Below are 14,952 nucleotides of genomic sequence, written 5' to 3' on the forward strand. Positions count from 1 at the left end.
TCCCTGGTGGCACAGTGGTTAAGAATCTGCCTGACAATGCAGGGGACATGGGTTCGAGCCCTAGTCTGGGAAGATTCCACATGCCGCAGAGCAACTAAGCCTGTGCACCACAACTGCTGACCCTGCGCTCTAGAGCCTGCGAGCCACAACTACTGAACCTCGCATGCCTAGAGCCTGTGCTCCACAACAAGAGAAGCCACCACAATGAGAAGCCCGTGCACCACAACGAAGAGTAGCTCCCGCTCGCCGCAACTAGAGAAAGCCCATGCACAGCAACGAAGACCCAACGCAGCCATAAATAAATAAATGAATAAATTTATTATTTTAAAAAAAGTGTCATTGCATACTGTTAGTTAAACCAGTGAATGTACTACTTCTAATTAGAATAACCATACGACTGCACAAATGTAAAAGAAACGATAATAAACAGCCTTGCTGAAAACCCTTGCAATACAGCAGTGTAATTAGTATCTAAACCAATACTGACCTGAAGTATACAATTTTCATAATTAAACTTCAAACAGTTTATCAGGAAGTATCAATAGATTAACATCACTCTTTTGTTTTGTTTTGTTTTTTTTGCGGTACGCGGGCCTCTCACTGTTGTGGCCTCTCCTGTTGCGGAGCACAGGCTCTGGACGCACAGGCTCAGCGGCCATGGCTCACGGGCCTAGCCGCTCCTCGGCATCTGGGATCTTCCCGGACCAGGGCAAGAACCCGTGTCCCCTGCATCGGCAGGCGGACTCTCAACCACTGAGCCACCAGGGAAGCCCCACTCTTATGTTTTTAATGACATGAAAATAAAGCACACAAATGAAAAAACTAGAAATTTTTCAAAAGTTGACTCCCTAAGGAGATAGTTCTGCATGATTCTACTAGATCTTCCAGAAAGAAAAAATAAATCTTTATTATAACTTTCAACAGAAATTCCTAGAACTTTGACTACCTTGTACAAGCCACTGAATGTATTATGCAAACTGAGCGAAGGCTACACAGTATGCTCTCCTTTAAAAAAAAAAAAAAACCTCATCCTATAATATAATGCATCCTAAAGAGGATTTTTATCAGATTTTATAGCTGTGCAAACATGACAACTACAAAAACTAACATGGTAGTCAAAATGAGCTAAGAACCACAAAAATTGATAGTCACTCTATGTGTAGTATATAATTAGCTACACCATTAGCAAATACTCCTGGGCTTCCTCAAAACTGAGGCTCAGACATAAGTTGGCTGAAAGAAAGTAAATCAGATCCAGATATTAAGAAGAAAAATAAATTAAAACTTACTTCATGATATATTTGGCTCTGTCTATTGTTTGAGCTTTAACTTTTACTAAAAGTGGATGACTGTTGTAAGTTTCATTCTTCCACTGGCCATACAGACGATATCTTGAAAATGATGAGATGAAGAATTAGGAAAAGTTAAACACTTAGAGGTTAGTGCACTAGAATAGTAGCTAAAAATACAAAAATACTATGTATTTACCTATGCTGATATGGAAATGTTTTAAACATTCCCCACAGTTCCTCAGACATACAAGCATTGCAGTCCATCAAAGAAAGAGATGGAAGTAATACCTGGTCAGTAATGCTAAGCAAGCAGCTAAGGATAACTTCCTATGAAAAATGGAGGAAAAATTATTTCAGTTAAGAGGTGCATATTAACCCCCCCCCAACAAATTTATGTAAGCCTTGGAAAAATTGCCGTTCCTTGATTTAATAACACACCATATCTAATTCCCCACACTATCACTGTACTTTTCACAATGGTTATTTGTGTTTCTCCATCTAAGAAAGCAAATGAGGTGAGGGAAGGAAAGGGGTAGCAAGAATGAGGGACTTTTTATCCCTTTTCCTTTCTCAACATGGTAATCCTCAAAAACAGGAGGCTGTCAATCTTAAAAGATACTTTGTACGATATGCCAAAAGCTACATTCAACATGTAAAGTATAAAATAGTTATTCACATAGGTGATTAAAGCTTGTTCACAGTAAAATTTACAGTATGCTGTACCTAGACAAACATTAGACACATTGGATTTTTCTAGTCTCTTACCGTCTTCTCTTTATCTTCTTGTTTGCTTCCATCAGACTGAAACTAAAATTAAAAAAAACTATAAATAAAATGCAAAAAGGTTAAGATTATGCTGTCACAATTTCGTTTCTAATTTGAAAAAAAATTAACTTGCATGTAGTTGTGAATTATTTCGTTACTTGTTACACACATGTAGATTTTACATACAGTCAGTATTACCAATTAACATTTTAAATTCTCATCTACATTTCTAACCTCCAAATAATGTGTGACATTCATGAACTTTAAATGCCAGTTTTATAAGCCAATTCTTTTCTCAACCTCATTATCACAAACCAAAGCATCCTAAAACTGATCTGAGTATTTATTATAAAATTGTAGCCAGCACAATTTAGTTATAATGCATTTGCATCTCTCCTTCGAGATGTTCTAGTTTTCCCCCTCAGAATTGGTAAAATCTAACACTAAAGCAACGACAACAAAAATTAAACCCAAAGAAATCCAAAGCTATGTTTTAATTCACCACCACTTAAGCCCTAAGAAATAGGCCCAAAATATTAATACCATTGCTGACAAAGACCAAACCACTTCCTAACTTGGACAGACTGAATGAAAAAGCGTGGGTCATTATTTTATCAGTGATTTGCAGGTGGGCTGCTGAAGTGCCATGTTTGACAATGCTGTCTATAAATACAAAATGAAATTGTGAGTAACATTTGTGTGTGTATAGGCAGGTGGAGTGTTGGGGGAGTGCGCAAAGGCCAAAAGGACAGGTGAAGCACTGATACTCAAGGACAATCTAGATTTCTGGAATGTATTTAGCTCAATACCAAGTATGAGAAAGGGAAAAGCTAATATGCAGCTAACATACCTTATTGGTAGATAAGGATATTTTGTGCATGTATGTTTTCATGCTTGAGTAAGTTAATGGGTGTTACTACAGGGAAGTCTAACTTCCGTGCAACATTTTCACATAAGACTAATTCAGGGACGGCCATGTTACCTTGATGGGAAAACATACAGAATCACACTTTTTTAACTGGCAGGTTAAAAAGATATGGTTCCCTTTCACAGAAACGATTATTAAGTCAACATACATCCTGGTCAGCAAATAAGGAGTCAGGTTATGAAGGAGTGGCCTGGCAGAAAACAAACTATATAGTTGCTTTTATTTTGTTGGAAGGGGATGGTAATTCTGGTGGCATACTGTGTGTACACTGGGAGGCAGAAATAACGGTATGTCATAATTGGAAGAATCCAGTTTATAGGGTATTGTGTTGGGGATAAAGGCAGTTAAGCTACTCCTTTGCTAGCATACTATCATTCAAATGAACCTAATAAAGCTATAAATAGTTTTCTCCATACAAATAAAACATTTTCTTAGTTACTAAGCTGTCCTAATTCCTCTTACTAGATACTTATATTAGTTTCTAATGTCTGTCAATTCTCTAGATTTCACAAGCAGGAAAATTTGAAAGAGAGAAAGAAATATGGAAAGCACAAGGAAACTATCTAGAAGAGCAGTAAGAAAAGGTTTCTATCAAAGGCTAATTATAACCAAGATGAACAACAAAAAAAAAACAAGATGTACATGCATGTAAAAGTGATTTTCTTTACACATTCCACTCCCCTGATGCTTTTTCATTTAGTTTAACTTAATTTGCTTTTTAATTCAGAGCACATACAAAACTCTCCATTCCCACAATAGAATACTAAAAGTTTTATTGAATGGCCAGGCAGAAGTTGAAGAAAGAAAGGATGGGGAGGGACAAAAGACATTCATTCATTCATTCATTTGTTTACTATGTGCCAGGCACTGGGAATTCAACGATGAACAGTAGAGAGTTCCTATCTTTGAGGAACTGACAAGGCTACTTGTCAGTAACAATCTAGAAAATCAGTAAGAATCTGTCAGTAAGAATCTAGAAAAGAGAGATCTTTCAGGATCTCTTTAAGATCAAGACTACACTTACCAATGTACTGTTAGGAACTGAATTTTAAGTTTGAATAAAACTGAGCACTCACAATTATGTCTACACAGACCATCAGCTATAAATGACCCCAAGCAGGTTTCAATCTTGCCCTATAACAACAGAGCAGCTGACAAGGCTGCATAACACTACTGAGCACTGCCCCCCCCCCAAAAAAGCAGGTTCATCAAGAAGGGGCTTTTGGAGAGTTGAGAAATAAAGGCTGGAGTAAGTCATAGATATAACTAGATAAATTACTTTTTTATTACTAATGTCCTATTTTTAGTACCTCTAACCCATGAATGTTTCAAATGCTACTTTAGAGCAGGGGTCCCCAAGCCCCAGGCCGAGGACCAGTACCGGTCCGTGGCCTGTTAGGAACTGGGCCGCACAGCAGGAGGTGAGCAGCAGGCGAGCGAGTGAAGCCTCATCTGCCGTTCCCCATCGCTCACATTACTGCCTGAACCATCCCCCCCACCAACATCCATGGAAAAACTGAAAAAAATGAAAAATATTTAAATTTGTGACTTAGACTACATCTAAGTAAATTATGGCATTATTGTCACCGTCCTTATTAACTATCATTCATTGAGTACTACATGCCATATAATAGGCTAAGAACTACGCATTTATGTCTTAAAACTACTCTAACAGAAGAATCTTTTTGTTAGGGTCTAAATAAGACCCATCAAAATAACTTAGAAATAGGAAAATATAACCTATAAGTTAAAAGTTATGGGAACCTAGCCAAAGCAGTCTTGAGGGAAAAAAATGGAGCTGGAGGAATCAGACTCCCTGACTTCAGACTATACTACAAAGCTACAGTAATCAAGACACTCTGGTACTGACAGAAAAACAGAAATATAGATCAATGGAACAGGTTAGAAAGCTCAGAGATAAACCCACACACCTATGATCACCTAATCTATGACAAAGGAGGCAAGGATATACAATGGAGAAAAGACAGTCTCTTCAATAAGTGGTGCTGGGAAAACTGGACAGCTACATGTAAAAGAATGAAATTAGAACACTCCCTAACACCATACACAAAAATAAACTCAAAATGGATTAAAGACCTAAATGTAAGGCTGGACACTCTAAAACTCTTAGAGGAAAACATAGGAAGAACACTCTTTGACATAAATCACAGCAATATCTTTTTTGATCCACCTCCTAGAGTAATGGAAATAGAAACAAAAGTAAACAAATGGGACCTAATGAAACTTAAAAGCTTTTGCAAAGCAAACTACAAACAAGATGAAAAGACAACCCTCAGAAAGGCAGAAAATATTTGCAAATGAATCAACGGACAAAGGATTAATCTCTAAAATATACAAGCAGTTCATTATCAAAAAAACAAACAACCCAATCAAAAAACGGGCAGAAGACCTAAATAGACATTTCTCCAAAGAAGACATACAGATGGCCAAGAGGCACAGGAAAAGCTGCTCAACATCACTAATTATTAGAAAAATGCGTATCAAAACTACAGTGAGGTATCACCTCACAGCAGTCAGAATGGCCATTATCAAAAAATCTAGAAACAATAAATGCTGGAAAGAGTGTGGTGAAAAGGGAACCCTCCTGCACTGTTGGTGGGAATGTAAACTGACCACTATGGAGAACAGTATGGAGATTCCTTAAAAAACTAAAATAGAACTACCATATGACCCAGCAGTCCCACTACTGGGCATATACCCAGAGAAAACCATAATTCAAAAAGAGACATGTACCACAATGTTCATTGCAGCCCTATTTACAACAGCCAGGTCATGGAAGCAACCTAAATGTCCATCAACAGATGAATGGATAAAGAAGATGTGGCATATATATACAATGGAATATTACTCAGCTACAAAAAGAAACAAAATTGAGTTATCTGTAGTGAGGTGGATGGACCTAGAGTCTGTCATACACAGTGAAGTCAAAAAGAGAAAAACAAATACCATATGCTAACGCATATATATGAAATCTAAAAAAAAAACAAAAAAACAAAATGGTACTTATGAACCTAGTGGCAGGGCAGGAATAAAGACATACACATAGAGAATGGACTTGAGGACACGGGGGGAGGGGAAAGCTGGGGCGAAGTGAGAGTAGCATCGACATATATACACTACCAAATGTAAGATAGATAGCTAGTGGGAAACAGCAGCACAGCACAAGGAGATCAGCTCGGTGCTTTTCGACGACCTAGAGGGTGGGATAGGGAGGGTATACGGGGATATATGTACGCATATGGCTGATTCACTTTGTTGTACAACAGAAACTAACACAGCATTGTGAAGCAATTATACTCCAATAAAGATGTATTTTTTTTAAAAAATGGAGAGATATGTGTCCATACTACCCTTGACTAGTTCACTCATGAAACCCCAGCAACAAAAATTTCCTTTATTTGATAAAAATTCTTTGATTTGTTACTAATTTATAACAAATTTCAAAAATGAGAGGGAAAAAAACATCTATCACTACAACATAAAGTTAAAGGCATTCCTACATAAAATCAAATCTACTCTTGAGGGAAATGAAACTGCTACTTTAAAGTGGCATCTTATATTTAAAGACAGAAATAGATTAAAGTATACTATTAACGCTTTTTAAAAAATCATCAAAAGCTAGTGTAGTGATAGCTTACATAAGTGATAACTTATTATGATCTAAAAAATTCATGACAACTATTTTTTAACTCTCTAAAATTGAATACCTAATTATTAGTATCTAATTCATGTTTAGACATATCTCATTTGATCCATATTGCAACCCCAGGAGCTAGATAAGCCAAATATTATTACCACGAATCTCTGGCTTAGAAAAGTGACTAGCTTAAGGTCACATTACTAGCAAGTAGCTAGCAGCTCATCCTGATGAAACTAGTTCACCTAATTATCAATTTCTAATGCTTTAATTACTCTGTTTGGGGGACAACCTTAAATGAAGAATCTGTGGGCAAGGTAGGTTCCAAAGTCAACACATAAAGTAAAAATTACATATACTCACAATTACCCTACAAAAATCCCTTATATCATCTATAAAGTATACAGACACATTATCTTTCATTTAAGTCCAACTCAAGACTCTGTTTTTCCCCTCTAATATTAGGAGAAATCACTAAGTGACCACGAGATGTGAACATGAAATGAAGTGACTGGCTTGCATTTAGGGGGCCATGTCACACGAAAACACAGTTTAAAAACTAGACTAACTGAATGTGGTGAGATACTCTCTAAGACACCTGAGAAACTGAACCAAAATGAAAGAAAAAAATTTCACCCTTGCTCCTAGACATACACACTGAGTATTTTGATGGAACAAGTCTGGCCACATTCACATAAACTAAGCACAGGTATGGTGTAATTCCACTGTACTTGACTGACTCCCATACCTTCATCCAAAAGGAATATTAATTTTGAGCTCTAACCCACACAACCAAGTTAGATCTTCAATTTTGAAAAGAAATAAATGGACTGAAGCAGGATCACAGGCTCTCCCTCCCCTAATAGCTAACAAAAAACAACAAACATCAAGTCAAAATTCTAAAGTAGCTGGTTCATAAACTAGAGTTTCAGGATCAATGGTATTAAGGTACATTCTCTCCCTAGGAACCCAAATTTTTATTATGAAAAATTTCAAGTTTACATAAAAGTTGAATGGATAGTATACTTATCCATAAACACCTATATATCTACCATGTAGATTCAACAATTAATATTTTGCCTTTTTTTCTTGACCAAATAAAATGCAGACATGATACTTTATCTCAAAAAAATTCAGTGTGCATCTCCTAAGAATAAGGACAGGGACTTCCCTGGTGGCGCAGTGGTTAAGAGTCTGCCTGCCAATGCAGGGGTTCGAGCCATGGTCCAGGAAGATCCCACATGCCATGGAGCAACTAAGCCCGTGTGCCACAACTACTGAGCCTGCGCTCTAGAGCCCTCGAGCCACAAGTACTGAAGCCCGTGCGCCTAGAGCCCGTGCTCCGCAACAGGAGAAGCTACCGCAATGAGAAGCCTGCACACCGCAACCAAGAGTAGCCCCTGCTCACCACAACTAGAGAAAGCCCGCGTGCAGCAGCGAAGACCCAACACAACCAAAAATAAATTAATTAAAAAAAAAAATAAGGACATTCTTCCACATTACCACAATTATCATAATCACAACTATTCCGAATATCATCTAGTACCCAATCTAAGGTATATCCTGACCCTCTGACTCTAGGTTTCTCTAAGCTTTATCTGTGAATCAATTTAGTGCACTTTGGCTCTTTACCAAAGGCCAACATAAGAAATAGCCATATAAAGAGACAGTGAGATAACTGAATTAAGATGACAGAGTGAAGCATAAACACATAATTTCTCTCCCCCAATCCCTAATGCAATGAACAAAGTACGTCTTCCTATTTGTTTGTTTTTAATCTCCCAAATTCACCACCAACCAAGCAAAAAAAGAGGAAATTATGCTATTAACTTCAAGGTGATGCACACACAAACACACATAAGATTCTGAACTACAGACAGTGTGGTATGGCGCCTGACCTTAACCCAATCCCCAGAAGTATCGAGCAAGGAAGGTAAGTCAACAAAATCCTTCAGGCAATGTGGCCTGCAAGGTAAATAAGTAGTCTGAGGAAAAACCCTTGTGAGTAGAAGCCCAGCAGGATTCCGGCTACTAAGGCTTGCTGTCTCTCAAAGGAACTGTGCTCAGATGGATGAGAGAATCAAACTCCAAGGGAGCTGGATACCCACTTGGTTGGGCATGCCTAGCATAGGATGGGTAACAGGATCTCAGAAGACAAAGCAGAGGTTCCCTAAACTGGGGGCTATACTCAGCCTCACTGAGCTTATTCACTCCCCTATTCCAGACTACAGAAAAGATTGAAAAGAGAACCCAATACTCAAACTGTAGCTTGAGGGGAGAAGGACTGGTCATAAATAAGGTAGGAAGGGTGTGAGGATTCACTCACACTGTATCAAAAAGAAGTTGTCCATATTAAGATGAAAAGAAATGCTGTGGCTACTATGGAAACATAAATAGCCTAAAAAAATCATATAAAAGACAAATGAACTTACTCTGGAAGAAAGTAGAACACAGAGGACAGACAGATTCTCCAAAAGTATCTGCATATTGTCATAGAAAAAAATATTATGAACTCAGTACAAGAAAAGCTTGGATATGAGATACACAGAATGAGATGAAAACAGAGACTGCAGAGATAAAATAAAACACCACTGATACAGATATAATTTAAAATAGCAAGGAATTTCAAGAATTGAAAAATTTAGACAACCAATCATTTCTTCAATTTTAGACACACTACATTTGTATAGGCAGTAGGGCATGGTGATTTTGAGCTTGGCCTCTGAAGCCAGACTGCCTGGATTGAACTTGCGTATCTGTCCCATACTAGCTGTGTGACCTGGGACGAGTTACTTAACCTAGAGCACAAAAGGCTTGGTAAAGATTAAATGAGCTGATACATGTAAGGTACTAAAATAGGGCCTGACACAGGGTAAGCGCTCAGTATTAGTAATCACTATCAGAAACAACTTAATCCACTAACATCAGCTGGATGCAAAAAAGCACCAAGGAATTCATCTTTATGTGTGTAGGTGCTATCAAAAACATTTAAGTATGTCAGGTGAGCATGTTAAAGCTGTGCTTTATAATTAAAGAAAATTTTAAAGATACCAAAACGTGTGCATTCATATAGAAATATTCTATAGAGCCACCTCCCTCTTTTAAGCCTGAAATAAGGACCAAAATTGGTTAATATACTAGAACAACAGTTCTCAAAGTTTGCTCTTTGGATCAGTAGCACCTGGAAACATGTTAGAAATGCAAATTCTCGGGTCCCACCCAGACCTACTGAATCAGAAACTGAGGGTGGAGCCCAACAATCTGTATTTTAAGAAGACCCCCAGGTGATCCTGATGCATGTAAAGTTTGAGGTTCACTGTACTAGATAGTCCTATACTACATACCTCAAATTTCAGAAATACATAACCACATCCACATACACACACACAATCAGAGACATAAATGATTTCAAATAACTATAGGCTGAAAAGACTATTCTGTTAAGTGATATCTAACATAAGCTATTTTTTTAATATGCATAATTTATATATACTAGCAACCTCAAGCTTATGAATGAGAGATTTGTTAAAGATTTGTTCATTGTAAATACATTATTTGGAACTAAGGTCATACTCCCCCTTTAGAAGCAATCTTAAAAACTCGTGTTAAATTCCTAGCTAGGCAACATAAGCCTTTTAAACCTATAAACACATAATGCTTTGTTACAGTGAAATGTTTTTAGGGTAAAAACAATGAACCAAAATTCTAAGTCAGATCATTGGAAAGATTCACTTTTCCTACCACAACCTTAGCAATGAGAGAAGACAGATTTCTTCCCACACTGGGATCAAAATAAACTTTTTCTGCTTCCCTTCTGCCCTTCTACCTCTGCAAAAATAGAGACTAGAGTTAGGGGCAGGCACCAGACACAATTCTGATAGAACAGAGATAAATGAGGGCTGCAATGGAGATGGCAGAGTGGAAGAGAAACAGCTTTAGCACCTGTGTATCCTGATAACAATATTGTATCTGTATATGTTTATACATATGTCTGTATACGGGACTTCTACAAGTTTGATGTTCGGTCTCCTGCTTACAAGTTTATGATACTTGTAGCCAAAGAAAGAATTTCAGAACAAGAGATCTGAACATTAACATTTTCAATGAAAAAGAATAGCATAAAAAAAACAGAATACCATTAGTGGGTAAAAGTAAGATGAGAAAGAGGCTGTTTACATTGTCTCAAAGTATCTCCCCACAGGATACATATTAACAACAAAGAGAAAAAGAATAACTACACTGGAGAAACCCGGCAGCCATCACCTTAACCAAGTGATCGATGTTAACATCACCAGTAATGGGACAAATTTGACTTCACATGCTTCCCAATACGATGCAATGGGAAAAACAAGTACTAGTTAACATGACATCCCTTTCAGACGATAAGGATCAAGATAATGAAACACTGTTATACTTCTTTTTTATATGGATATATGCTATATAATAAATATTATGTATAGTAATGAACTACTTAGCAGATTTCTTCAGCATACCTTTACACAATATAAATTTGTTAACATTAAAAAAATTTATCTACCAGCTAAGTATTTAAAGCCAAATCAAACATCTCAGGTCTCAAGTGATTAATACACAACAGTTGTTAAATTTTCTATATAGTTACTGTAGTCGAAAATTAAAATTAGGTGCAATCGCCAAACACTGGAGAAAACTGCATTTGTGCTTGTAAGGATTTCTAGATTCTTTTGCTTACGTTGCTTTACAATTGAAAAGAAATTGTGTATTCTTTTCAGCTTTAAGACCTTGGTTAGGCAAAGATCTCTTAGAACACAAAGAGCAAACTATAAAAGAGAAGTGCTGTTAAATTGGAATCGATCAAAATTTTAAATTTTTGCTTTTCAAAAGACAGTAAACAAAATGACAAGGCAAATCAGACAGAATAAAAGACAACTGAATTTAAAATGAGCAAGAGATTTGAATAGACATTTCAACAAAGATGATTACAAATGGCAAATAAGGGCATGAAAAGATGCTCAACATCACTGATCATCAGGGAAATGTAAATTAAAAGCACAAAAGATAGAACTACACACCCATTAGAGTGACTAAAATTTAAAAGACTGACAACACCAAGTGTTGATGAGGATGTAGAGCAAATGGAAGTCATATACATTGCTCCCAGGAATGCAAAATGGTAGACACATGTTGGAAAAGTTTGACAAAAAGTTAAACATACACTTACCCATATGGCCCAGCAATCCCATTCCTGGGGAAACAAAAACATATGCACCCCCCAAAAAAAGACTTGTACAAGAATATCCATAGCAGCTTTATTTATAATGACCCCCAACTAGAAACAACCCAAATGCCCATCAACTGGTGAATGGATAACCTCTGTTATATCTATATAATGAAATATTACACAGCAATAAAGAACTACTGACATGTGCAACAACTGAAATGACTCTCAAAAGCATTAAGTGGAAGAAATCAGACAAAAAAAGAGTACATTCTATACTATCCCATTTATGTGAAGTTCTAGAAAAAGCAAAACCACAGTGACAGAAAGCCTACCAGTGGTTGCCAGGAACCAGCAATGAGGGGAGGGAATTGATGGCAAAGGGGCAAGAGGCAACTTGATGGAATGATGAAAATATCCTATATCATGATTGCGGTGGTGGACACACAACTGTATACATCTGTCAAAACTCATCAAATTGTACACTTAAAATAAATGAGGTTTATTGTATGTAAATTATAACTCAAAGCTAATTTTAAAAAATAATAAGCCAAACATGGAAGCTACCTGTGTCCATTAGCAGATGAATGGATAAAAAAGATGTGGTGTGTGTATGTGTATATATCTATATATATATCTATATAGATATATATATGTGTTTGTGTATATATATCTATATATGTATATATATATATATATATATATATATACACACACACACACAATGGAATATATCACTCAGCCATAAAAAAGAATGAAATAATGCCATTTGCAGCAACATGGATGGACCCAGAGATTACCATACTAAGCGAAGTAAGTCAGACAGAGAAAGACAACTATATGATATCACTTATATGTGGAATCTAAAAAGATGATACAAATGAACTTATTTACAAAACAGAAACAGACTCACAGGCATAGAAAACAAACTTATAGTTACCAAAGGGGAAGGGGGAGGAGGGATAAATTGGGAGTATGGGATTAACAGATGCACATACCATATATAAAATAGACAAACAATAAGGATTTACTGTATAGCACAGGGAACTATATTCAATATCTTGTAATAAACTATAATGGAAAAGAATCCAAAAAATATATATATATATATATATATATATATATATATATATATATATATATGTAGAGCCAAATCACTTTGCCCTACATCTGAAACTAACACAATATTGTAAATCAACTATACATCAATAAAAAAAAACAATAACATAAAGTTACCCTTGGGGTAGTGATTAGAAGGGCATTTAAGGAAAACTCTGGGGTGCTAGTACTGTTCTATTTCTTGATCTAAATGGTGGATACATGGGTGTTTAGTTTGGAAAATGTCACTGAGCTGTACAATTATGGTTTGTGTGCCTTCTGCATTATGTTTTATTTCAATAAAAAGTTTACTAAAAAAAATAAACGAATGGATCCTGAACAGTCTGAGGTTGAAGGGACTTCGCACAAATAATGGCAATGATTCAAAACTGCAGCCAAGAAAACAACTGAGCAGAAGAAAAGCAAGAGGAAAGAATGTTGAATTAACCACTATTTATAAGGGGATTCAAAAAGCAATCACACGTCCAAAGCATATTTTCCTATCTGGAGGACTTGACTAATAATGTGGCTGGATTTAAGTTTTTATATATAAATAGTTGGGACACAACTGACTTTCCCCAAACCTTACTCAACATAACCTTTTCTTAAGTTTACTTTCTTTTTATTTCTAGAGAATATACTCAGAACAGTTTCATTCCATAATTTAGTTTTCTGCTTGGAAGAAAAAAAATCTTACTAACCTCCTTCATAAATGACTTGCCTATCCGCACCACTTTTGCGAATAAAATGGGATCGTGAGAAAGGTGAGGACCAAGGTAACAGAACATATTGAAGACGTCTCTCCTCAAATCTTCAAAGCTCTCTGCTTGTTTTGGTGCTCTCTTATTTTGCAAAGCATTAACAGGTGAGCCTTTAGCACCTTTAGGAACGCCAACTCTACAAAAAGAAGGAAAATTTATATATATATAACTATACAATACCCCATTTTAAGTTAACACAATCATATTAATCAGTAAGTAAAACTTTTCTTGCTTATATTTGCTTTCTCTATTTCAACTGTGCCTAACTTCATTATACCAAATAATTTAACTGGTAGAAAAAGACAAAAACAATACTCATTTGAAAAAAAAAAACAGAGCTTAAGAGACTGTTTCAAATTAACTGCATAAGAAAAGGAAATCAGAGAAATGCAGATTCCAAGTAACATTTAACATACATCATATGAATTTGTTTTTAGTTAAATTTGGCCAATATCAGGAATCTGGATATGGGAATGGGGAACAAGGGATGGACCTCAGAGACACAAAGATGAAACAGAAAAATATGGATATAACAACACTGATTCAAGTTAATAAACATTTCTCAATCTGGCTTCCACTACCTAGACTGAATATGAGGTAGGTGGTGGTAGGGAAGGTGAGCAGCATAATGAAAGAGGGTGTGTCACACTAAAAAGGACAGCATGCCCAGAGTTCTCACCTGCTGAGCAGGTGTCCCGCTGTGGAGTCACAGGGGTCACTCTCTGAGAAGAAGCCTTCATGGTCCACAGCCCAGGTGGCACTGAAGGCAGCAGCCAGCAGCTATGCACGAGTCACAAGGCTGGGGCTTTTGAGGCAGGCTCTGATCTGTGGGGCTGAAGCCAGAGCTGCTGCCAGTACTGCTCCTAAGTATCCTGCAAGTAGGCTGAGGGCTAGCGGACTGGTCGACACAGTAACTATGGGATGATGAGAGAGGCTGCACTACCAATTTCCAGGACAGCAGCCTATATGCCAGGAGAGATAAGGCAAGCAGAGAGGCAAAGTCCTCACTCAGAGCCACTCAACCCAGGATAGAGGAAAATTACACTAAGTAAAAACCTTAGGAATTCTCTGCCCCCCAAGAGAGGAGGAAAAGTCAAAAACAGAAGAATGGAGTTTTCACTCTCAACGGAGCAAACCCAACCTAGAAATCTAACATACAGTTTTTAGACAACACTGCAGCACAAATTCTGCAACACCTGGTCTAGATGATAGGACACAAGTCACTGATTAATACCTGCCAAACTGATATGCTC

General features: G+C 36.9%; 1 protein-coding gene across 9 annotated transcripts in view; it reads right to left on the reverse strand.

Annotated features, from left to right (window-relative positions):
• The window catches only part of THOC2 (THO complex 2), a 169,318-nt gene that overhangs the window by 36,374 nt on the left and 117,992 nt on the right, over positions 1-14,952 (reverse strand). For all 9 annotated transcript variants that reach the window (XM_029240281.1, XM_029240286.1, XM_029240287.1 and 6 more), the window contains 4 exons: positions 13,640-13,835; positions 2,058-2,099; positions 1,489-1,619; positions 1,290-1,391 (listed from right to left, as the gene is read on the reverse strand). In XM_029240281.1, the coding sequence (XP_029096114.1) occupies positions 1,290-1,391; positions 1,489-1,619; positions 2,058-2,099; positions 13,640-13,835 (471 nt within the window). The remainder of the gene's footprint in view (positions 1-1,289; positions 1,392-1,488; positions 1,620-2,057; positions 2,100-13,639; positions 13,836-14,952) is intronic.

This window comes from Monodon monoceros, unplaced genomic scaffold (assembly GCF_005190385.1).
Source record: "Monodon monoceros isolate NGI ecotype Baffin Bay Population unplaced genomic scaffold, NGI_Narwhal_1 Super_Scaffold_22, whole genome shotgun sequence".
Classification (NCBI taxonomy): domain Eukaryota; kingdom Metazoa; phylum Chordata; class Mammalia; order Artiodactyla; family Monodontidae; genus Monodon; species Monodon monoceros.